Source organism: Bactrocera tryoni, chromosome 5 (assembly GCF_016617805.1).
Source record: "Bactrocera tryoni isolate S06 chromosome 5, CSIRO_BtryS06_freeze2, whole genome shotgun sequence".
NCBI lineage: Eukaryota > Metazoa > Arthropoda > Insecta > Diptera > Tephritidae > Bactrocera > Bactrocera tryoni.
In genome coordinates, this window is record NC_052503.1 from 48,265,359 (window position 1) to 48,291,541 (window position 26,183).

The 26,183-nt window shown below is 36.4% G+C and overlaps 1 protein-coding gene across 11 annotated transcripts in view; it reads right to left on the reverse strand.

Moving 5' to 3' along the window:
* The window catches only part of LOC120776863 (formin-binding protein 1-like), a 164,210-nt gene that overhangs the window by 26,108 nt on the left and 111,919 nt on the right, over positions 1-26,183 (reverse strand). For all 11 annotated transcript variants that reach the window (XM_040107919.1, XM_040107916.1, XM_040107918.1 and 8 more), the window contains exon 3: positions 16,168-16,283. In XM_040107919.1, coding sequence (XP_039963853.1) covers positions 16,168-16,283 — 116 coding nt within the window. The remainder of the gene's footprint in view (positions 1-16,167; positions 16,284-26,183) is intronic.

Genomic DNA, 26,183 nt, shown 5'->3' on the forward strand with positions numbered 1-26,183 from the left:
TCGTCAACGAGACCCTCTTTCAATTATTTGTACCAATCAAAAAGACTTGCTCTCGGCAAACAATTATCACCGAAGGCCTTTTCCAACATTCCGATCGTGTCGGCACCAGAAAACGGATTCCGCACAGAAAATTTACTGGAACTTCTTTGTTGAATAACTTCACTCATCGTAAAAATCGCCGAATGGCAAGGCAAACACTTCATTGACGGGATTATTTTGACGTGACATTTGACACAGAAAAAAATATTTCGACAAATGGGTTTTTGAGGGATATTTAAAATACAAGGTATGTCGCAAAAGAAAAAGGACTGTTAAAAAAAAAAAAAACAAAAAAAAACAAAAAAAAAAGTTTTATTTTTTTATTCAAAGTAGTTTCCTTGTGCTTCGATACTGCGTTTAGCCCGGTCAATTAGCATTTCAAATGAGTGTTTAAGGTCATTTTTCGGAATGCTCTTGAGAATATCGGTCGTCCCCTTTTGAATAGCTGAAATGTCCTGAAACCAGTGTCTTTTCATGGGCAAATGAAGTTTTCCAAATAGGTAAAAATCACAGGGTGCCAGATCAGGTGAGTAGGGTTAGTGATTAATGGTTAATATGGAGTTTTTTTTTCAAAAATTCAGTGACAAGCGTCGACCGATGACACGGCGCATTATCGTGCAACAGGCGCCAGTACCCTGCCTCACGGTATTGTGGTCTAGCACGACGAATGCGTGACAAAAGACGCTTCATAACACCAAAGTAAAACACAGCATTAATCGTTTGGCCAGGTGGGACGAACTCTCGGTGTACAATATCCTCGGAATCGTAAAAACAAATCAGCATTGTCTTTATTTTTGACTTCTGAAGACGACCGATTTCTGATCGTCACAGAGGTCCTCACGACCTTCTTGGAATCGGTTTAACCACTCATGCACATTACTACGGGATAGGCACTGATCACCATAAACTTTTTTCATCATTTGATATGTTTCAGTAAACGTTTTCCCAAGTTTAAAACAAAATTTAATATTTGCATTTTACGACCGATGACCAAAAGCTGCTGCCACTTTTTGATCGATAACATCGATTGTAGTTATCCAATTGTCTTAAAAATTTTTCGAAATGTCAACAAGAGATCAAACTTTTTATTTCATATACCCACCAATAGGTGGCGCCACCAGAAACAGTTATATTTAAAAAGTTCTGTTTCTTTTGCGACAGACCTTGTAAAAAGTCATACCATTTTTTGCCCACAGAAGTAGGCTGAAATACAATTGTAGAGTTGCTTAAAATTTGGTCTGGTAGAGAAATGACGTCGAAAACATCGAAAAAATTAATATCGTTAATAAGTTGTATATTAGTTATTTCTTTTTTATACATATATGTTATATTTTATTATATAATATTATTATATTATATGCAAGAAAAATTCTTCTAACGTGGCTCATATATTTTTACCACTTAAACCGTATCTGTGAATCAGATATGCATTTTCTATTTTTTGCACAAACTTTTAGGTTTATAAATCCAGACATATACATATGTACATATATAACATTTTTCCACCTGCACACAACGCAAATTAAATACCCCAAAATGTGTCACCCCGAATGGTGTGCATTATATAGTGAGCCGAAATGTGAGCGGGCAGCGCGCTTCAAGGTGCGGAAATTTATGGCGGACAATATGATTAAAAAGCGTTTGTGTCTGTGTGTATCAGGTTAACATTATATTTGCGGACTTAATTAGGCCAAGTGTATGCACAACCAACAACGCTATTTTCGTCCGCTGCCGCCGCCGACGCGACTGCCATAAGACCGAAATTCGGTGAAGGTTTCGCGCTCTGTTATTATTAAAAATTTCAGTTTTGGTCAAACGATTCATTTCAAGCTTCATTACATGGCGTGCGCGCTCGTTTGTAAGTGTTGGTGGCATAAAGGGTGTAATTCAGAGTTGTGTTTTGTCTACAAAATACTAGTGTAGTGATTCAGAGGACTTCTATTATACCGAAAACTGGTGGAATTTCAAATTTTTGTGGAAAATTTAATATTTTCAAATAACACGCGATCTTAGACCTTGTCAGAGCAACTTTACTGTAAATCCGAAATATGGCAACCCTATGAGCATGTTTAAAATATAATTTGGCGGAAGTCTTTGTTGAAAAGCGGATGCTTATATCCGCCATTAATCATTCATTTTAAATAAATTTGATTTCAGTCGAAATTATTATTGAATTTCCCACGTCTTCTAATGTTGCTGCACATCTTCAGCATCCATTGCAACAATTTAAATCAACAGAAGCGGCGCTGATCAGCTGTTCGTGCTGTCAATGGTCGATGCTGATTAAGCGATTTTCCCAAGCACTTATGCATAAAAGAAATGTTGAAATATCGAGCCACCATATTCACCGTTTTGTCATCGTAGAATCTAAGTTTGACGCCGCTCTTAGTCAATACGTCGCGCATTCGTGTACTGGCTGCCGAACTAGTCAACGACTAACTCCACCGCTTTGCTATACTTTCCGGTTTTCTGGTACATTTTTATTTATTTATAGTTTTATATCTTAATGTCTTCATCATTAGCAAGATCTCAGGTCGTCTAATGGCGGTTGACTGTCAATCGCTGATGTTCGTTCATTGCCAGCGCTTCTAAGTAACGCATAACGCGCACTGCACAGTGTTGCCACCGGGCGTTTAGTTCAGCGACTGCTGCATTTCCGAATTACTTAGTGTTGTTGACTTCTCTTTGATACCTTGACTTGAAATTTGTTCGTTTATATTCTTTCTTTGTTTCTCTGATTTCGTTTTCTCTTTTTAATTTCATCTACGCCACAAACTTTATTTCTTGCTGCTTTTCACACGCAAACATACAAATCTTTTGATTATGTGAACTTTTTCCAATTTTTCTCATGATTATCTCGTGAGTATTTCTTGTTTAACCTCAGCTCTGATGGCTCAAGGCAACTAGTAAGTTAAAGGCACAAACTCGAAGTGATTAATATTCGCGAACTGTTATTTCAATTTTTCAGATATCTAACTAAACTTTCGCACAGTCCTTTCCTTTTCTCTATAAAAAGCAACCGAAACCTGTTATCGGACCACTGATGGATCAATATCAAATCCTTATATGGAAAACTCCTTTATTTGTTAAGATATTTTCACGAAATTTGTCGTAAATTATTGTTCAAGGCAACGCTACTATCTCCATACAAACTGACCGCTCCAAAACAATATATACCTCTTCATGAAAGATCGAAACCACGTGGCTAGAAAAAACTAGCAAAACGTTTTCCGTTGGAGGCAAACCGTTGATCAGGTAACATTTCAGCTTTATTTTATGCATATTTCTGCTAAAGGAAATGCACCTCCGAAGGGTATTATCGGTAATGGTGCAATCGAAGTTAGAAGTAGAGGGCCAGGACTGCCATAAACATCAACTGATGATCAACACGTCAATAAAATAAAGGAATTGGTGCTTGAGAATCGACGATTAACAGTCAGTGATCTTACTGGCATCGTTGGAATATCGGAGGGATCGAAATCGCTTTGAAAGATTATTTGGGTCAAAGAAGTGAAAGCATGATTGGTTCCAAAGTCACTAAATTGTTCGGCAAAACAGCGTTACGTTTGTGAAACAATGCTTTCGGCTACCAGAATCTCGCGAAAGGTATCATTAGTGGCGATGAATCTTGGAGCTATGCTTACGACCCGGAAACAGGCGATCAATCGGCCGAATAACGTGGCAAAGGTGAGCCGATGCCGAAAAGACCACGCCAAAGCAGGTCAAATCAAAGTTGTGTTGGCAGTTTTCTTCGATTATCGAGGTGTGGTGCGCTTCGAATTTCTTCCGACCCGCCAAACTGCCAACAAGGAATACTATTTCAGGGATATGCGTCGTTTGCGCGAAGCTATTCGTATTTTTTCGAGCAATATATGTGTATGTATTATATAAATTGGTAATTCATGCTTTATTTTTAAGGCGTGGTCCGGTTCAATAATATCTGCTTTTGACATTTAACAAATATATGTTTAAGAAAATATTTCTGCTCAATTTCTTTAAGATTAGGCCTGTCCAGAAGCCCATCACAATATTAAAACGTAAAAGAAATTCGAAGTCTTTTTGGCATCTTCTGAGAAAATTAGGATATATTTTCAATAACTCAGAAAGTATCAATAAGCCCACCAACTTAAAAAAATCTGATATTTTGAGGTGAGAATTTTTCCATTAAAGGAAAAATTATGGAAACGCCCGTTTTTATGTGAAATCACATATCTCGGGACCTGCTCGACCGGTTTTAACCAAATTCATTAGATTTAACATTCCTATGTCACACTGTGAAAATGGAGGAAATCAATCTACAACAACGCCTACTTCCCATAAATCACAATTTTAAATTCCATTTGATTCTTTCACTCTCCGGTATACAACCCATGAAACCAATAATATAGCGAATTATAACTTTGCACGAATAGTGTCTTTGAAGTATGCCATCTATCGAACATGAACTGTTCAAGCCAGTAGATACCGAAAATGGGTACCCCACAGACTATAACTGACTTCTTGCCAAAAATATCGGTCCTGATAATAGTAACTCTGTGTATCAAAAATGGGTTAAATCGAGCAATACTTACATACCTGAGTCCTCAAATAACGAATATAAAGATCGGCAAATATGTAAGTTATCTTAATAAAATTAAGAGAGCGTGTTTTACTCATAACAGTGTCCCCACATAACAATTATCAGGATTTTCGAGCATCCATATGATTCGTGATTGTATGTGAGGAACTTTGATGAAACTCTGCGAGCATTTTACTAGTTTGTGTAGTCTCGGTTAAAACCAATAAAATCGAGTCAATACTACCCCCAACTCCCATATACTACTTATGTATATCGATTTTCGTTATTATAACAAGTTCTATGCCGAATATGTCAGTAAATGAGTATTATTATATACAAGGTCTGTCGCAAAAGAAACAGGACTGTTAAAAAAAAAAAAAAAACCAACAAAAAAATAATATTTTTAAAAAGAAATATTTTAATATTCAAAGTAGTTTCCTTGTGCTTCCATACAGCGTTTAGCCCGGTCAATTAGCATTTCAAATGAGTGTTTAAGGTCATTTTTCGGAATGCTCTTGAGAATATCGGTCGTCGCTTTTTGGATAGCTGAAATGTCCTGAAACCAGTGTCCTTTCATGGGCAAATGAAGTTTTCCAAATAGGTACAAATCACAGGGTGCCAGATCAGATGAGTAGGATGAGTGATTAATGGTTAATATGGAGTTTTTTGTCAAAAAATCAGTGACAAGCGTCGACCGATGACACGGCGCATTATCGTGCAACAGGCGCCAGGACCCTGCCTCACGGTATTGTGGTCGAGCACGACGAATGCGTGACAAAAGACGCTTCATAACACCAAGGTAAAATACAGCATTAATCGTTTGGCCAGGTGGGACGAACTCTCGGTGTACAATGCCCTCGAAATCGTAAAAACAATTCAGCATTGTCTTTATTTTTGACTTCTGAAGACGACCGATTTCTGATCGTCACAGAGGTCCTCACGACCTTCTTGGAATCGCTTAAACCACTCATGCACATTACTACGGGATAGGCACTGATCACCATAAACTTTTTTCATCATTTGAAATGTTTCAGTAAACGTTTTCCCAAGTTTAAAACAAAATTTAATATTTGCTCTTTGTTCAAAATGCATTTTACGACCGATGACCAAAAGCTGCTGTCACTTTTTGATCGATAACATCGATTGTAGTTAACCAATTGTCTTAAAAATTTTTCGAAATGTCAACAAGAGATCAAACTTTTTATTTCATATACCCACCAATAGGTGGCGCCACCAGAAACAGTTATATTTAAAAAGTTCTGTTTCTTTTGCGACAGTCTATTTCTTCTATTCTATTACTTCAAAAAATATGTTCTCAAGTATACCTGAGCAATGTAAAAATTAATGCAAACTTTTCTCTACCCACAAAATACGCCATAAACTGATTTCCGTCTTTCCACCTGTATTTAAGTCGTTCAGGTTGGTCAAAATGCGTGATATTTTATTGAAACTATATGGAAAACTTATCTCAAAAATTGTGTAGTTCAGCGATGAGTTGGAGTGAAATTGGTCTAGACTTTGGTGTAAACCTCATATCCCTAATATAAAGAATTACGAGCCTTTGTGTGCCGTTTTTCACATAAACTCATATTATTTCGATTTTAAGTATTGCAAACAACCGTTTCAATAGACTTTTTTGAGTTTTCCTCACAATCCACACTACTTCTCTTCAAAGAGGTGCGCTAAGCCGACACAGTTAATTAAAAACTAGGTAAATAAGGCAGTAGTAACTCGGCGCACAAACCAAATAACGGCTCACTTAGGAAAATTAGTTAGCTTATTTTACTTTAGCGCCTACTGACAATCGGACACTTAGCATAGGGGTGTCGTGCGTCCCCATTGAACTCGCATTCTATGCTAGATCATTACATAAATGCACCCTCGTAGGTGTGTGTTGCGTGTCGGACACACTTCGCACATGCGACACCAATCATGTAACATAAATTTGTTTGTGTGGCCTCCCCGTCAGCGCCACAAACTATAGTAGTTTTCCACATTTCCCTCCACAGCGCCACACGTGCGCCATTTTAGTCGTCGAGGTGCTGTAATATGATTATGCTGGGGTTTCACTTCACAACGCACACACACACTTGCCCACATACGAATACTCATAAGTGTCTCGACATCACAACACAACAAACAACATAAGCGCAACAAAAAGCATCATCGTCAACTTGTTGTTGTGATCGCAACCACGAATTTGTGGTGTCACTTATACGGTCAGCAGTTATTGGCGTTTGTTTTGATTGCATTTTGCTTTTTTATGACTTTCCGTGTTTACATCACCCCAGAAGACAGTTTGCTAGTATCAACTAGGAACTAGGGCTTATGTTGAGGAGAGCAAGCGGGTAAGTTCTAATTTTCGCGCTCAATTTCAAATTGGGTTGCTTTGGTAGGCAAAGGAGGTTGGGTTGTAGGATGATATTTTGTGCTTGTTGTTGTTGTTGTTTTAGTACTTCAAACCACAACTTGATCACTTTACAAATTATTAACCACATGATGTCATTAAGTATGATATTCAGAAGATAGTTTATACTCATGTTATTTTCGGAGAGTGTAAGGGAAGAGATAGATTACATCTTTATATACACTTATGTCTTCAATGCTCAGCGAGTCGAACGGACGATACCAACTATTCTAATAGACGGCCATTCAAAGAAAGAAAAACAGGGTTAGATTAAGAACACTGGGAATGGGACCAGGTTGGACCCTCTTTGACGTCTCGCATGCTAGTACTGGGCCCATGGAGTGGCGTGCGCCTAACAGATGCTATTCGACGAAGCACTCCCATGCGCCTGCGAGATTCTTTTGGTCTAGAGCAGAACACAGGAGATCTACTGAACGACTTGCTCTTAGCGAAGTTCAATCGAGGATACTTACTGGACACCGTGCAATAGGCATTCATGCGACAAGGCTTAAAATCTTGTCAAACGCTAGTTGTCAAAGCTGTATGGAGGAGAGTGAAGTTGAAACACGCTGGCACATTCACCGTCATTTTCCAGCCTATGCTGAGGTCGAAACAACTCGGCAGTCTTACCTTCGTCGAGCCAGAAGTCATTATCTGTCTCAACAAATTTGTGATACGCTCAAAGCACTTTGTCGATTTGTAAAGGCCTTATGATCTATTATAAATTAATTTTAGATTTTACAAAGGACCGACGTTCAAAGCTGTCCGAGTGCGATCCCTGTTAGGATCAACCGCTTAACCTAACCTAACCTGACCATATGTGAAAATTCTCTAGCTATGCGAGCATGCTAAAAATGGTTTTCTCATCTGAAAAGTCGTACTTTTTGCTTGGAAAACGAAGAACGTCCTGTACGGCCAAAAAAAAATTGAAGATGAGCAACTGGAAGGATTATACTATAACAATTGTTGACAAACATAAGAAGGGCTGAATCACCCAAACAGCGATTTCAAAAGTTTTAAAAGCGGCCGGATAAATTCAAATCCATCAATTCGAGAGTCATATGAATTGAAGCCAAACGACGTAGAAAGGGATTTTGCAGATCAGAAACGGCGCTTGAACTCTACAAATTAAGTCGCTTACGGCGGTTTCTGACTGGTAATGAAATATTATACATTACGATAACCCAAAATCAAATCATTTGTGAAACCTGGTCAACCAGACAAATCAACGGCAAAGCCGAATATCAGTGACGGCAATGTATTTTGTGGAATTAGACGGGCTGTATTATGAGCTTCTGCAAACGGGCTTCCCTAACAACAACTCATCAAATTCAAGCAGGGACATTTTGCCTCACCTTCGCTCTTCTGACTTGTTCAGTATGATGCAGAACGCTCTAATTGGAATACGGTTCACAACAGAACGTGGTGTCAAAAACTAACTGACTTGATTCATCCTTGGTTGCCGTTGCCGCGGCAGTTCTTCTGGGATGAAATCCACCAATTGCCGGGCAGATTGGAAAATCTTATAGCTTATAAGGTTTAGCAGCGTCACTTCAGAAAACAAACGCTACCAGAAACTGGTTACAAGTAAATCAGAGTAGAATATGCCAGGTCCTTATGGCTCTTGAGCGTATGTAGGGCCCTACCCAACTAGAATAGATCGAAATTTATATTCAGCCAATCAAGATTTATGTCCAAGATTTATTATTCGTTTCCACGTTAGTCGGTCTACGTAACCCGAAAGACAATTAACTTGCCAAGATTCAAAAACTTATTTGAGGAATGTTTCTTGCCGCTATAAAAACCACCACGGTTACTATTGCAGTTTAACTACACCTGTATATTTCAAAACTCTGCTTTTCCCATACATCCGTAAAAATAACAACTACAGACCCAGTTTCAGAAGTTATCCTAAATATTACTTTCGCAATTGAAAAGTACAGTTCTCTCTCGATGAAGAAAGACCAAACTCTACAAGTCACTCATCATCGCCTTTCTGCTATACGGTGTAGAGACATGGACGATGACAACGCTTGATGAGTCAGCGTTACGAGTTTTCGAGAGAAAGGTTCTGCGGAAGATTTATGGTCTTTAGCGCATTGGCAATGGCGAATACCGCTGTCGACGGAACGATGACCTGTATGAGAAATACGACGACATTGACATAGTTCAGCGAATTAAGAGACAGCGTCTACGCTGGCTAGGTTATGTCGCCCGAATGGATGAAAACACTTCAGCTCTAAGAGTATTCGACGCAGTATCCACCGAGTGAAGCAGTGGAAGAGAAAGACCGCCAGTTCGTTGGAAAGAACAGGTGGAAAAGAACATACATTTGGATTCTAAAGTTGGCGCCAAACAGCAAAAGGGAAGAATGACTGGCGCGCTGTTGTAAACTCGACTATAACCAATATGTGACCTGGTCTACGGAAAGGGGGCTTAGGTGTCAAAAATAGTTTATGAGATAACGAGAAATGACGAAACGAGTTGTTTATTTTAACAGCTGTTTCCCAGAAAACTAGTTTTCGCACGTTAGCTCCCTTTTCGTAGACCTGGTCACATATATTTATTCAAGTGTTTTTTGAAGGTAAGGTCTGCCTACAAAACACATGGCGCTATTTAGTCAGCCAGATAGTAGCTTTCAGAGTTGAGTTCGACTGAAAATCGGCATCTCGCTGAAAATCTTGACTCGAGTAATTGAAAGCATAATTAAAAACATAATCTATTTTCTAAGGTTGAGCCTTACTGAGGTCGATTATTTTATTTCTAAAGATATACGAGGTAATAAAATAAATATCAAAGCTCTTCCTCTACCGCACGGCTGTACCGCAAATAAAGCCGACTCACTTTACAACAAAAACAACAATTACTTATTACCACAATTCACCCAATTATGAGGTGAATTTTTTTCTTGTGAGTTTGTAAGGCAATCATTTAATTACTCATTGCATTCTCAAGCGCGAATAAAAACTAATGAGATTTTTCAATACCGAAACGGTTAAAAGTCAAGCAAGTAGCGGTAAGTGGAAAAGCTGGCAGCTGCACCATTCCAAACGCCGCACGCCAAGCGCTGAGCGTGGAGCACCAAAATCAAGCATATGTAAGTGCATATGTATGGGTGTGTGAGGCCAAATTAATCTCTTGCCGCTGACCTTCAAGTCCACTGTCGTCATTTGATTCAGACTTTTGCTTTTGCAGCAGCGCAAATAAGATAAATGAGGCAAATATATATTTCGGATATAACTACAATATAAATATTTCTTTTTTTTTGCACATGTGTGGCGCTGTGTCTAAGTATGTAAGCGTTGGCTTGGCTTTGACTTCGCTTGGACCACCGCAAAGCGCGCATTGATTTGGCGTCTCAATAGCCGATCGCTGGATCGATCGTTTCAGCTTAACGGTGTAGAGTGATATGTAGGAAAAAACAAACATACATACATATGTACAAATATATATGAGAGGTTGCTTGGTTCAACATGGTGAGCCGCCACCAATTTTGGCGATCTTGGCTGTTGAGCCATGAGCTCGCTTGCTTTTTACTTTTATTACTATTTTTGGTTTTGTTTTTGTTTTTGTTTTTAATGTGAATGCGAAATAAATACTTGCGATTTCTTCTTTGGTGCCACTCGCCATTCGTTGAATTGTTGCTCGGCTCTATTGACAGAGCATTTCAATTGATACCATCGCCAAGTGTATTTATTTTATAATCGGTTGCGTTATTGCGCAAGAATAATTGCTAAATAAGTGGACTTAATGGAGGGGTTATATACGTTTGGAATGTTCATCTGCGATAATAAATAAATAAACAAACGAAGATTTAAATACCAAGAGAAAGAATTACGAAAGCAAAAACTTCAGTGCCCACGTAAATATTCAAATAGTTTATAATAAAATTTGGAAAATTACAAATTAATTTAGAATTGACAAAAAATTTTAATTTATTAAAAACAATAATAATAAAATTTTTGAAAAAAAACATTTTTTCGATTACAAGATTTTAATAATAAAAACACAACACAAAAACAAAAATACACAAGAACTTGATTTCGATCGGTCGGTTTGTATGGTAGCTATATGTTATAGTGATCCGATCAGACCGATTTCTTCAGATATTGTAACACTGCCATGTATAATAATTTGTGCCAAATTTCGTAAGGATATACTTTCAAATAAAAAAGTTTTTCATACAAGAACTTGAGTTTGTTCATTCAGTTTCTATGACAGCTATATGATATAGTAGTCCGATCTTAAAAATTTCTACAGATAATAGAGCGTCGCCTAAGAAAATAGTGTGTGCCAAGTTTCGTGATATATACCTCATAAAAGAGAAATAGTTTTCCATACAAGAAATTGATTTTTATCGTTCAGTTTCTATGATAGCTATATGATATAGTGGTCCGACCTTAAAAATTTCTACAGATAATAGACCGTCACCTAAGAAAATAGTGTGTGCCAAGTTTCGTGAAGATATTATATCAAATAAAAAACTTTTTCATATAAGAACTTGATTTCGATCGGTCGGTTTGTATGGCAGCTATATGTTATAGTGATCCGATCTGAACGATTTCTTCGTATATTGTAACACTGCCATGTATAATAATCTGTGCCAAATTTCGTAAGGATATACTTTCAAATAAAAAAGTTTTTCATACAAGAACTTAAGTTTGTTCATTCGGTTTCTATGACAGCTATATAATATGGTGGTCTGATCTTTAAAATTTCTTTAAGTATTGTACCGTTGCTTAAGAAAATTATATGTGTAAACTATAACATACTTTTCACAAATAAAAAGGTTTTCCATATAACGGCTTAATTTCCATCGATCAGCCTGATATGCAGCTCCATGCGACAGTGGTTCAAACTGAATGATTTATTCTAAAATTATACCGTTGACATGGACTATAATTCATGCCGAATTTCGTGCAAATATCTCATCAACGAAAAAAAGATTAAAAAATCTTATATACATATATCACACTAACTTAGATTCTTTTCTTGGAAAAATTTGCCTAGGCAGAATTCGTTATAAGATAAATTTATGGATCGCAGCGCATTTCTATTACCAACTCATACGAAAAGCAACATTCGTACTATTTTCTTTTAACCATTGCACTTCAAAACGCATACCTCCTTAAAACTTAGTCGAAGAGATGAAAATCAGTGGTTGCACTTACGTAGGTTGTTTTTAATATTTCGGGACTTGACAGCCGGCAATCTGCCAACTCACAACATTATCGTAAAATTTGACATTTTTGATTTTATACATACTCAGAACGTTTTGACATACGAGCGATATTTGCGTTGTTTACAGTTACTTAAAATATTCATCAGTTGCGAACATTTTCAATTCGCGATTATTTTTCGCCACTTTCGACGTGGATTAACTCAAGGCAAAAGGACATCAATGAACTTAATAAAACATTTTAGAATTACGCTTTATCATAGACCAGTCTTTATCGAAATTATGGTGAATCTAATTGATAACTTAGATGACTTCAAGACGAATTTCTTGAAAGTCATCCAAATCAAATTATACGAGGGCTGCTATATATATTCTGGCCTAGGGCAACACTTAGTGTAGGAAAGTTTGACATTTTTTAGCATAACATCACTCAGAACGTTTTGTCATTCAATCGTGAATTGTTTTATTTACAGGGAATTAAAAAATTCATCTTGGCCAAAAAATGGAATTAACTCGTGAATATTTTCGTGCAATCATTTTTGACAACTTTCGATGTGGATTATCACGACAAGAGTGCATTGATGAACTAAAACCTTTGTATGGCTATGAAGCAACATCCTATAGCACTGTGAAAAACTGGTACAACGAATTCAATCGTGGCCGACGCTCGCTCAAAAGACGAATTCCGTGAAGGTCGTCCAAAGCAGCCGTTGTGCCAGAAAACATCGACGCCGTACGTGAACTGATAATGCAAGACCGTCATGTAACATACCTTCAGATAGAGGCATGCCTATGCATTTCTCCCACCAGCATACATTCGATATTGCATGAACACGTGGCCGTAAAAAAGGTTTGTTCTCGTTGGATCCCGCACAATTTGACAATCGGTCAAAAAAAGACTCGTGGGGATTGGTGTAAAGAAATGCTGAAAAAATACGATCGCGGTGCTTCAAAAGACGTTTATAAGATCGTCACAGGTGACGAATCATGGATATATGCGTATGAGCCCGAAACAAAACAGCAATCGACAAAAAAAAATTAAAATAAAAATAAAAAAAAAACATTTTCGTTGATAAATATGCCTATTTACATTATTAGGCCAGAAATATATACAGCAACCTACGTAGTAATAGAAAAAATTATAGAAATATTGACAGGAAATTAATTTATCCGATTGCCAAATGTTGCAAGAATATAATAAAAAATATTTTAAAAATTAAATATTTTCGTCAAAACGAAGTAAGAAAACATGTTCGGTGCCAACCACTCGAGCCATCCAGGTGTCTGCTAAGCAACGCAAAGGAATGTGGCTGCCACAGCTGTTATTTGTGATTTTTTTTTCAAATTTATTTTATTACTAGTTGTTATTGCAAACTTCGGATTATGTGCTGTAGAAAATGGGCGCGGCATTCAAGCAACTCGCCGCGGCACATTAACACATTTGCGGCTCTTCCACCCATAACCGCCTAACTGGGTGTCTTAAAAATATTCAATTATTTTATTTATTTTTTCTGCAACATTGACAGCGTAGAAAATAAAGTGAATTTATGTGCCAAACATGTTAAATGATTTGTTTTATTTCTGCTAATTTGTTGTATAGCCTTTGCAGTTTGCTAAACTTACCGGCTCTACTAAGAGGCACGGCGTGGAATGGACGGCAAATAAAATTCAAGCCATGCTTGGTGTGGTCACAAATGTTTTGGTCAATAGTGTCACAAAATTAATCGGAAAATCACGAGGACAAATAAATTTAAGTGTGCTGACCGTCACACAGTTTTCAAATAGCAGCGCTCAAAAAATCTGCTTGTTTACTTATTTAACTTTGAGGTATTTCTTAGAGATTTAATTATAGTGTATATACATATGTATATACCTTTAAGATAGTGTATATACATATGTATATACCTTTAAGATAACCTCTCTTTAGTCGTGTGTACTAAATTTTAATGAAGTTTTTGAAGGATTGAGTGACTCACAGCAGTAGAAAAGTCAATTTGAGATAGAGATTGAATATGGTATATGTATTGAACTCTTAATTAGACGCAATCAGAGTAAGCCGGCCTGTGATTATGCTTAGAATCTTCATTGATTGTTCATTGCGTTACTCGCCATCTCGTGAAACTAAAGTAAGTACTTCCCCTAAAAGAGACAGTGATCTCGAAAAAAAACATAAGAAATTAAGAACTAAACGATATTAGAGAATAATGACTAGATCAGTCATTGGGATGAGGGAAACTGCAACTGTGTAAATGGCCACAAAACTAAAGCAATCCAGTGAGAACTCTATTACATATGGAAAACATGATCAATTTCGAGGTTCCCTACTTTTTCAAAGAAAAAACCCAAAAACTTCAAAGTTAATGGGGAATGTTTATTTTCGTTCGAACGAAATTTTTTTTTTTTTCGAAAAGTAACTGTTTGAAATATTGGCCGCGGCTATGTGTCAGGTGGTACGTCCATTAAGTCCAAATTCCGATGACTCGTTCGAGCATTTCGCCTGATAACTGGCGAATGACGCTCGTGATGTTTTTCTCAAAGGCCTGAATCGAAGCGGGATTCTCCGCATAGACTTTAGACTTTACATACCCCCCTACAAGAAAAAGTCTAACGGTGCATTATAACATGATCTCGGTTACGTTCTCATCGGCATCATTATTGAAGAAATACAAACCACCAACGGCCCACAAACCGCACCGTTGATTTTTCTGGATGAAATGGCAGCTCTTGAAATTTGGCTCGAACACGTCGGATCTTGAAACTTTTCGAGAGCCCTGCAATTGTCCTAAGGAACCCCATGTAATGTCATCCTTCTTTGAATATCTCACTCGTGATGGTTATTACTACCACTTCACCATAAGAAAAAATCTAAAAAACATTACTGGAACTTCGAGTAATATCGAATTCAGCTGTTACGGCACTTTACCTTTTACCTAAATTCCTAAGTAACCATGATTCAATAGGGTCAAAATGCTGTAGTGTCAGTATATTTGAAACGTGTAACTGTTGTAGTGTATAACCTTAGATTTTATTCTTTTCAGCGGCATTAATCTCCAGATCAAAGAATTAAAATAACTTTTTTCTCTCAAACCCTGAAAGATAACAAATATTTGCGGTAATAGTGGTAATGATGATCTACTAAGATTCAGTTTAGTATATTTCAGTATATGGGTTTACCTAGAGATATAAAGAACTGACTGTAATATAAAACCTCCCCCAGCAGGCAACATAGTCTTGTCAGTAATAGTGCTATAATACTCAGCTTCCTTCTAATGAAAACACATTTGAAGTTCAATCGGCAACTGTCACCAGTCATTGAGTTTGATGGGTGCTCCACTAGCAGTAGCAAAAGCTATAAGATCTGACCGGAGGCTTACTTCTGGTATCACGGGGAGCAGTTATCCCTTGGAGTTCGTTCCAATCTGCTCATTGGATTTGGCCATTTGAGTGATTCGTGGTGGCTTGTGTTTAAACCTAAAGGTAAGTAGAATTGAAAATTCAGTTCAGTGGGGTCGCACTGTGGCCGGATGCCGGACCCACAGCACGGCAGAGGTTTTAGGTCGGTCTCGAACCCAACCAAGGTGGAAAAAAGAGTCCCTCTCACCTAATCAATTGGAAACAATAATACTTGCAAAAGGCAAGCCGTATTTGTTTTGATCTATGTGCTTTTAAGCATCGTGGGGTAGGGTCGTGGCCGGTAGGCACTCAAGAAAAAACAAAACCACTGTTTTAATTTAAAGCCCTCCTAGACAGTTTTTCACTTGCGAGTGGTTTGATTTATTCCATGAGGGCAATATAAATAACTATTATTGGATTTATCAGTTTCTACTTGTTTAATTAGCTATAGCTATAAGCTCCTTGAATACGACAATTTTCAGTTCAGGTAGCCAGACCTTGTTGCATTATTCTTCTTTTTTAACATGTGTATGTGTCCCTGTCTTATTATTTTCAGAATATATGTATATATTCTGATAGAAGTTAACTTACCGCAATTTGGTTGCATATTCTTTTTCTATCGCCAGACGATCTTGTATGAAACTGCAATATTTTTCAAGGAATTCTATGCCTTTGTTCGTCTGTGACGATATATTTTCATACTGATCCTGTAATAGGGAGAAAAAAAGTAAAATTTAGTATTTATATTTTTTATTGCCAACAACTATTATTATATTTGATAAAGTTCTAAGTACGTAATACCGTGATTACATGTGGTAGTATGTCAGCATCTAACGACACTAAAGACAAAAGTGAAAAATAAAGTAATAATAATTGTTAGTTAATAAAATTTCAATAATTGAATTATTTATTTTTAATTTTGAAAATTATTTTAACTAAAAAAATTTAAAATAAAATTTTTTTCAACTAGAAATGCATTTAAATTTTATTACAATGTCCATATTGGCATTGTTTTACTTACATATTTACACACACGGCCAGCAACAAAACTATTTATTTTCCAAAATGAGTTCATTGCCAAGTTTGTTTATTCGCAAACAATTTTTGGCCATATGTGCTCGAAATAAATTCTGCTTTCGTCCATATTTCTCAATATCAATTAAGCACATTTTCAAGTGCCGACTTTTGTTATTTTTAGTAAAAAATTTTTTCCATTATGAAAGTGCGATTTGATAGAATATAGTATGTAAGTATGGCTACATTCATATACATATACATACATACAATACTTGAATAAAGACGAAAAAAACTTGAGAATTCCCACAGTTGATGAGTATGAAATAATTTTTAATTTTAAAAATATATATTTTGAAATTCAGTATGGACACTTAAAGTGAATAAAAATAAATTCAGTTCATGAAATGGAAGGCATTTTCTGTATAAGAACAAAAGTTACTATATAAAAGTTACAAAGTTACGTTTCTTGTCAAATTCGCGCAATCTCCATTTTTGTTGGACTTATATGAGGTTCGAAATACAGAAATATTCAGAATTCGTTTAAGGCTTCAATATGTACGCAATTACCCACTATCCCTCAGTAAAAGTAAATGGCTTTATGTATTTTTATATGATATCATTTTCGCAAAGAAAGTCTATATTGTGTGTAAGCAATCGCTCGCATTTTGCTATCGCATTTGATATCGTTGATATCGTATAATCAGTGAATTGGCAATATTTTTAGCAAATTACTTATTCTGTTTTTACATAGATAAGTACGGCTAAGTGCACAATAATAGAAGTGTCTCCAACAGGTCAGCAAAAATCTTTGTTGTACAAAGAATTTCTGTTTTCTAAATTGACAGTTTGGTGTGGTTTCAGATCTGGTGGAATCATCGGTCGGTATGTTGATCCTGACAATATCTGGTTTCAACAAGACGAGGCTCCATGCTACACAGCACGTGCAAAAACGGAATTATTGCGAGAAAAGTTTGGAAATACGATAATTTCAAGAAATTGTGGCATTTAATGGCCTCCAAGAAGTTCTGATTTAACACCATTATAGCATTGACAGACGGCAGCGTTAAACCAGATTAATTGCATTTTTCGGGATTAATTCAGGAGTTACCACAGCTAACTCCGTTGCTGAATCCAAAAATAACTCTCAAAATTTTAGGGAGTTTGTGAGATTTTCGTTGGCAACATTGTTAAAATGGCCAATTTTCATCTATTGTGAATGAAATACAAGCAACCCTGACAGCTGTTTATCAAATTCTCAATATAATATCAATAAAACTTCTATGTTATGATGCAGTTTTAAAAATAATGTGTTGATATGCTTTTGTAATAAAAAATGGTTTGGTAAAAATTGGTAAAAAATAGTATAAAAAGGACAATGAGCTGTTTATGAGAGTTTCAAACTCGCATAGCTGCCGTCTGTCACCTACAAATTTGGATCTGATTAAGTGCGCAGTTAATCCGGATTAACGCTGCCGTCTGTCAAGGCTATTAGACTGCTTCTTGTGGGGTCATTTGAAGTCATTGGTCTATGACAATAAACCAGAGTTCAAGCTTTAGAAGTCAGTACCGAATGTGCTATATAACATACAATTATTTAGTGGAAAAAGTACTCGAAAATTGGGTAAATCGAATTTGTTCCAGCAAAAGAAGTCGTGGAGGCCATTTGAATGATATTATTAAACAGAACTAAATTGTAACGATTGTACTTTTTTTTTTGGTTTGAAAGAAATCACATTACTCCCATTGGAAAATGTTGTATAAAATTTAAAGTCAGTCAGAATTTCGAAAATCTTTGTATTGGGCTAAGGGAAGTATTCAGAAACCAATTTTAGACATACATACATACATACTTATTAAGAAAGAATTCTCTCCGAACAGCAATGGTATAACTCCCACGTTGAAATATATTTTAAGTGAAAAGTCAGCTAGGCACTGCATCTTCTGTATTTGGATTGAACAGTTAAGGTCCAATTTAGAGAATTTTTCGACTTGAGATGGCAAATTTTAAAGACACTATTAGCACAAAGTTTCAACAAGAATCAGATTGAACTAGAATTGCCATCTCGATTTTTTATATATTAATCTTTATCTATCTCGATTAGTTTTAGGTGCTACAAGCAACTGTTGAGTGAGCAAAACTATTATTACATTACTTGGTAGCAACAATTTTCAAGAAATACATATATTTATACTTTTTGTTAGCATTACTTTTATGTTATATCGATGACATATCGAGTAAAAAAGTTAAAACAATAATAAAAAGTAGAAATACTTCATAAAATCGCTCAGTGAAATGTAAATATTAGTTTAATGATGACATACTATATATGTACATATAAAGTATATAAAATCCTAGATAATCTTTACCTAGCAAACAAATACAGTTATAGATGTAGTTAGTTGAGCTACTTTTATGTTTACAATACGGTTATCAAGAAGTGGTTTCAATATTTGTCAACAAAACGCTTATCTATAAGTTTAAATTTATTGCGATACCCATTTATTTATGTATATGTGTATTGATAACAGTGAATACTGATAATAATTATCGAATGCATGTGAAGATATTCAATTAACTGGAACAAGTTGAAAGTAAAGTTTAAAATAATACTATATGAGGAAAAAATAGTAAAACTTTATTCTTAATTTTGAAATTATTATTTTATTTTTCAAAAGCTATGTCGTCCCCCATCAAAGTAATCTACTTTGGCACCAATATACTTATGACATCGTTAGTTTCAATTCTCGAAAAAGTTGTTAAAGTCAATTTCCGGAATAGAATTCAATGCGCATAGCGATTCACGTTTAAAGTCTTCAATTGACTCAAACCCGTTTCCCTGGAGCGATTGTTTGAGTTTGCTGAATAGCCAGAAGTCACATGGAGCTAAATCTGGCGAATACGGTGCGACACGATATTGGTTGAAATTTTGGCGAAAACCTCACAAAGAATCAGTGCAGTATGCGAGGGTGCATTTTCGTGGTTGCAAAAATAAAGAGTTGACGATCCATAAATCCGGTCTCTGTTTACGAAAATCGGATGGAATTCGGTGTGCACCATACTTCGATAATCGAAGAAAACTGTCAACATAATCTTGATTTTTGACCTGTTTTGACGTAGTTTTTTCGGCTTCGACTCACCTTTGCCACGATATTCGGCCAATTGATTGATAAGCATAGATCTAAGAGTCATCGCCAGTAATAATGTATTTTATGACATCCTGGTAGGCGGAAAGCATTGTGGTTAACGCGACTCTGTTTTTCGTAAAAAATTAGTGATTTTGGAACCAATCGTATTTTCATTTATTTATACTCAAATGATCTTTCAACATGGTTATAAATGATCCTTATAATCTTCCAACGATGCCAGTAAGATCTCTGACTGTTATTTGCCGATTCTCCAGCACCAACTCCTTTATTTTATTGACGCGTTGATCATCAGTTGATGTTAATGGCCGTCCTAGACGTGGTTCGTTATCAACGCGTTCTCGACTCTCTTTGAATAATTTGTACCAATCAAAAACACTTGCTCGCGACAAACAATTATCACTGAAGACCTTTTCCCACATTCTGAACATTTCGGCACCAGAAATTTGATCCACACACACAATTTAATGGAAGTTATTTGTTGAATAATTTCACTGATCGTAAAAATCCGAAAAAGCCGAATGGCAAGTGTATACCAAACACTAATGATTATTTTGTTGTGAAATTTAGCACAGATATCACTGACAGCTTCCTAGAAAAAAATATATTTTGACGAACAAATTTTCGCGCGAAGTTTAAATTAAAAAGTCTTACTATCTTTTGCCCACAGTTGTGTATTTATTTATTAAAAAAAATAATATTTAATTACTCATAGGTTTAAAGTCTTCATACAAATCAAAAAGAAAGAACAAATATTTTGGAGAATAAATAACACATACATATGTACATACGTATAGATATATACATATATATGTATATATATATAGTTGAAATTGCCTAACTCGAATCACAATAATCCACAAAAAAACTTCGAGATAGAGAGTCTTCGAGTTACGGAAGGAAATTTGTATGAAATTTGACTTCTGTTCTTCCAATTCAAGAGTTCGAATTATAAAGAACTTCGATTTATAGAAGTTCGGGTTGTAGAAGTTCGCCTGTATATATACACCTTGTCAAGAGAATATGGGGAATTCTTCATTTCCCCCTCTCATCTCCCGCTTATATGGAAGATAGATAAATTTTTTTTGCTAGGTTGGCAGCACTGTCCTTAATTATGACGACTAATATAAACAGCTGCTGCAAACACACTTGTTGACAGATCACGCTATCATTGGCATCCTTACTAAGTACAGTTGTACCAACCTAATTAAAAAAACATAGTAAAAAAAATTACTTGTCTTCCATATAAGCGGGAGATTTAATAACGAATTCCCGATACTTGATGGGCAGGGTGTACATACATATGTTGTGTATATTAAGGTGGGTAAACGTTTTATGGATTTTTGAAAAAATCTGCGTTGGACCTTTCTGTTACAATTAAGAGCTCATACTTGAGAAGCCATTCTTAGAGGTTTCTGTCAACCACTTTTTAAGACTACCTAGCTAAAAAGACATTCCTTTTTTTTAACCCACCCTAATGTTTGTATGATCATAGAATAATAAATTCGAACAAAGGAATTCCTTAGCTTGATTTTTATCGGAACAAAGCGAAATACAATTACAAATAATAATAATGAAAAAAAAAGATATTAATTAAAATTACTTCACGTTTCATGATTGTCTGCAATTGCTACCGTTCACTCATCGGCCATTGTGAGTATGTATTGATTAGCATATTTACAAATTTACAAACATACATATATGCATGCAGACCTTACTCATAAGCGACTGTGTCGATATTCACTTCTAATGAATTAATTAATATGCATAACAAATTGTGATTTCGCTTACATGATAAAATTATAAGCATTTATTACAGCAATACATACACAATAAAGACAAACTAAACGCAAGTAAAACACTGTGTCCGTATTGTAGTGAGACATATTGAATAACATCTAATGTTCGATGTTCAAGTGATAAAAACATTGCAAATGTATGTATGTATGTTAATTCAGACCAAACTACGTAATATTAAACAGACCAAGAATGTAATGTGTGAAAGAAAAAAATTGAATAATTCAATATAATAGTAATTATGATATACTTATTAGGTATTTATTGTAAGGCAGAGCAAAGCAGTGTTTTTATATTAGAATTGCCACCTTTTTAAGATTATATTGACAATATAAAAACAATTTTTTTTAAATAATCACAACCCTTCAAACCTAAAAACCCAAAATTCAATTCAAATATTTCTCATTTTCTCTCCTAGTATGTGTCAGCACAATATAAATATTCCATTAACGTAGTATATATGTATACAAGTATAAAAGCACACCATAAATTTACTGCACATGCAACTCTGATAGTTATGCGCTTAATTAGCTTTCATTGCTCGTTCGGTTTCATACCATTTGTGCTTGTGGGCACCTCGGCGTACCTCAATCATAATAAAAGTAAAATATTTCTGCATAAAAACGTTGTAAATCGCGTTGGCATTCATAATTAAAGTGGACAGTTCTGATTTGCTGGCGCAGCGACGTGAAATACATTTTATTATTATAATAAATAGTTTTAATTACAGAGCGGACATGCCATTAAGAAAACGAAAGTACTCGGAAAGCTGTAACAGGGAGAGGAAGTGAGATAACAGTGGATGCTTAGAAGTTCGGCTTTCAAGTCTCCATTTTTTGTTGTTGGAGAAACGGTGCAGGGAATGTGGAAAAGTTAGTGAGAGAGTGAGAATGCAAGCCGACGTTGACGACTATTTACGCTTGGTGAATTGCGAGACATTTAATCAAGTTCTGTAACTGTTAGATGGTTACCTTTTGCTTATTACATTACCTCTGGTAATATTATATTTAATGTCAGGACTGTCTGAGCAAGAGTTTTGTTAAAAACAGAAGGAGCTCCATACAAATCTAAATAAGTCAGACTTTATCCTCCCATGGTTGGAATTCAAGAGTTATGGTAGTTTCAGGTGAGAATACCCTCTAGACGCGAATGGATAAGAGGTTTAGTAGGGGCGAATGATAAAACCTCTATCTATACCAACGTGTCCAAATTGGACCGCGGAGTGAGACGGCGGTATACTCAATGATCCCGAATTGTCTGTTTTGTTGTTGTTGTTCTAGCAACAGTAAACATTCCAGAAATAATTTCGAGGAATGGTGTTGAGTTGACAGCACTTGGTCGGATGAAAACTTGGTTTCGTTCTGGTTACTTAGGCCCGACGGTTGTGGTCGGTCGGTCTCTGTCTCAATATCCGGCTACCAAATTCAGCCAGCGTCTTCTAAGCGAAAAGTAATAGGCATAGAGAAGACCTGTAAAGTTCTACAGAATAACTGATGGATGATACAGAAAGCGACCATTTACACGGATAGCCAGGCGGCTTTGCTCGCCTTATCAACCCCACATTTTATTTCTTGCGTGGTCAACAATTGCAAAAAGACTTTAAGCTCCCTGGCAGGTCAATTCCACTTGTCCCATTACACAGGAATATTTTCGGAGAGACTAATGAATTATTAAAGGAAAGCTTTATACTCATTTAGAACAAAAAGCTCATTGTAGATGAAACAAGCAGCAAGATAACGAAGAAATGTTTGAAATATGACAGGAACAGAACCAAGGATATACTATCTAAGACCATAAATAGCTTAAAAATTGGAGTGCCTTATAAGAATATTTGCTGTAGTTGCAAGCTCAAACGGAGTAAGGTAACGGTTTCACGCTTCTCTGCGAGTTAAAATTTAGAGAGCGACGAATCGAACAAACACCTGTTTAAATTAAATAGACAAGGTGAATAATAGGAAGATTAGAGAAGATAATATTAAGGGTCGCTTAAGCCGAGGGAGCCTGCTTTAGAGGCTTCAAAAAAATCGATTTTTTGAGGATTTTTTTTGGGAGGGAAAGAATTAATTGATTAAAGCGAAATTTCTAGGGTTATATACACATATATTTAAACACCATCCGAAAATTTTTTGAATACGAAATCTTTGATATTCTGCCTTTGGGAAAGCAATTGCCTGATGCATCTCACATGTGCATTTGTCGGACGGCGGTCAGGATGCAGTTCGCAATTTCTATCGGAACCACAAAATTCAGAGATTCATATTTATTAATAACTTATCTTCTAGTCAAACTAAGAAAATTCCAAAAAAAAATGTAAAATTTTACAATTTTTTAAAAATTGAAAAAAGTGGTTCTATCCCGCCCGCCAATTAAGAAAAATCGTAAAAATAAAAAACCGAGAAATCGCGCGTCAAAGTTTCCGCTTTCTGCTCAAGCGCTCATATATCTGCTACATAGACGCTCGGTCACTATTTACCTTCTAACTTCGACAATATTTCGAATTCTCATCTATAACTTAGGGGACATATTCTTAGATAATTTTTAAAGAGGAGTAAGCAAGAAAAAACATCGATTTTTTAAAGCTTCTAACGCAGACTCCCCCCTTAAGTTAGATATCCACTTTCTTCGACTGAAATAATCGGAATAATATTGTATTTGGTCTTTCAAATGAACCACAGGGTGGGATTCTCTCCTTTACTCTGGATCTTAGTGGTAAATGATCTATTGTAAGAACACGAAAGTACATATAATTTTGCTCTCATGATTAAAGGAAAATGCAAGAAGTTTACGGAAGGCATTATTTCCCTTATATTGTAAAAAAAACTAAAAAAGTGGTGGGGCCTCTCAAAAAAATTGATACAAAACACCCATGGACCAACACCTATTAAAAACAATCCTCTTTAAACCACAAACAGTTCCAAAATTAAGCTCAGAAAGGTTGCCTTGTATATGTTAGAGGAAAAGAGGTAACGGGTGATCCAAGAAGAGGTACTTTTTTCAATAGATATTTGATGCCCGAAATTGAAACCCGGGATCTCGGGGACATTTGGTTTCAACAAGGGGGCGCCACTTCTCACAGCGTCAATCAATGGATTTATTGAGAGAACACTACGGTGTGCAGATAGTTTCACGTTTTGGGCCCGCCGACTGACCACCAAGATCGTATGATATCACACCGTTAGACTTTTTCCTGTGAGTATACATATGTAAAGTCTAAAGTCCATGCGGACAATCCCACTTCCATTCAGGTTTTGGAGCAAAACATTCGCCAGTTACCAGTCGAAATGCTCGAACGAGTCATTGAAAATTGGACTCAACGGATGGTCCATCTGAGACGTAACCGCTGCCAACATTTGAAAAAATAAATTCGAAAAATAAATGTGAAAAAGAAGCAGAGCTACCGACAAATGGACGCAAGAAGGAATTACGAGACAGACTTCTGACACACTACGGTCTTCTTAACGATAACGGTGAAAGCGAGAATGAGTTCGAATCAGTGGAGCCGCTTTGTGAAATAATTACAATGAAAGTTGTGTGTTCGATTTGCCACTCTCTTAAGTCTGGTGATCAAAAACCTCTTAAACAACTAGGCTTCACTACAATAAAAGGCGTAATAAACGCAAGTAGCAATGCCTCGTCAAATTTTATTTTTTTGTTTTGCTGGTTGCCAAGAAGCTTCACGCTACTTAGAAGAGTTACGCGTACTTTGGCAGCAATGAAAGTGCAGTGCAGCGATCGGTTTGCCACAACAAATGAAACGAACGATGTTTTACGACATACGAGAATGTTGCATCACACTGGGCTGCAGGGAGCGGGGCAAGCAAATTATACGCTAAATTTAAAGACAATCGAATTTGCGACCACAACAAAAGCAACAACAGATTAGCAAAAAATAAACGACACCAAACGAATTGAAGACCTCATTAACGTTGCGCTGCGCTCGTAAGCACGTGTGTATGTGTGCAGATAGCGGCGAAATTACACAATCGATGGATGAGGCAATCGTTCGCCGAGTGACAGAGATAATACCAAAACCATAACAACAACAACAAGCAGCAAGCAAGAAAATTTGGTAATAAAATAGCGAGCACAGGAATGCGCACATAGTCGTCTGCAGATGGGTACGAGCAGCGTACGAAACGTGCCGACTGCATGCAAATTACACATTTTCGCGCGCGACCAATACCGTTAAGTGCCGCAATCGATAGATTGCACAGCGGCGGCATTTAATGACAGTTTTATTTTCGTCTTTCGCGTTATTTAAAGATTTCAAATTGCTCACTGCTTGTTGTTGTGGTTTTTGTTGTAGCCGCTTTCAAGTTTATTTCGGGCCGTTAAGTGCAAGCGGTGGGCGTTTTGTATGCGTTTAAGTGGCCGGCGCTGAGTGGCGCGGCATAACAATTGGACGACGACCATGCGGCCGTGAGTGTATGCGTGTGTGTGTGTGTGTGTGTGTGTGTGTGTGTCAAAATTGACAGTTAGGCAAAACAAGCAAAGAGAAATGTTGAATAATGTCAAAAAGAAACCGCATAAAAGTGCTTTACAAAAATACAACACTGAAGCGTTGGCGCGCATACTTGCGGCTAGTGCGTAGCAGGGGGGCTGCGGGGCGCTTGTGGACGCATTTAAGTACGTGTGCGTGTATGTGGCTG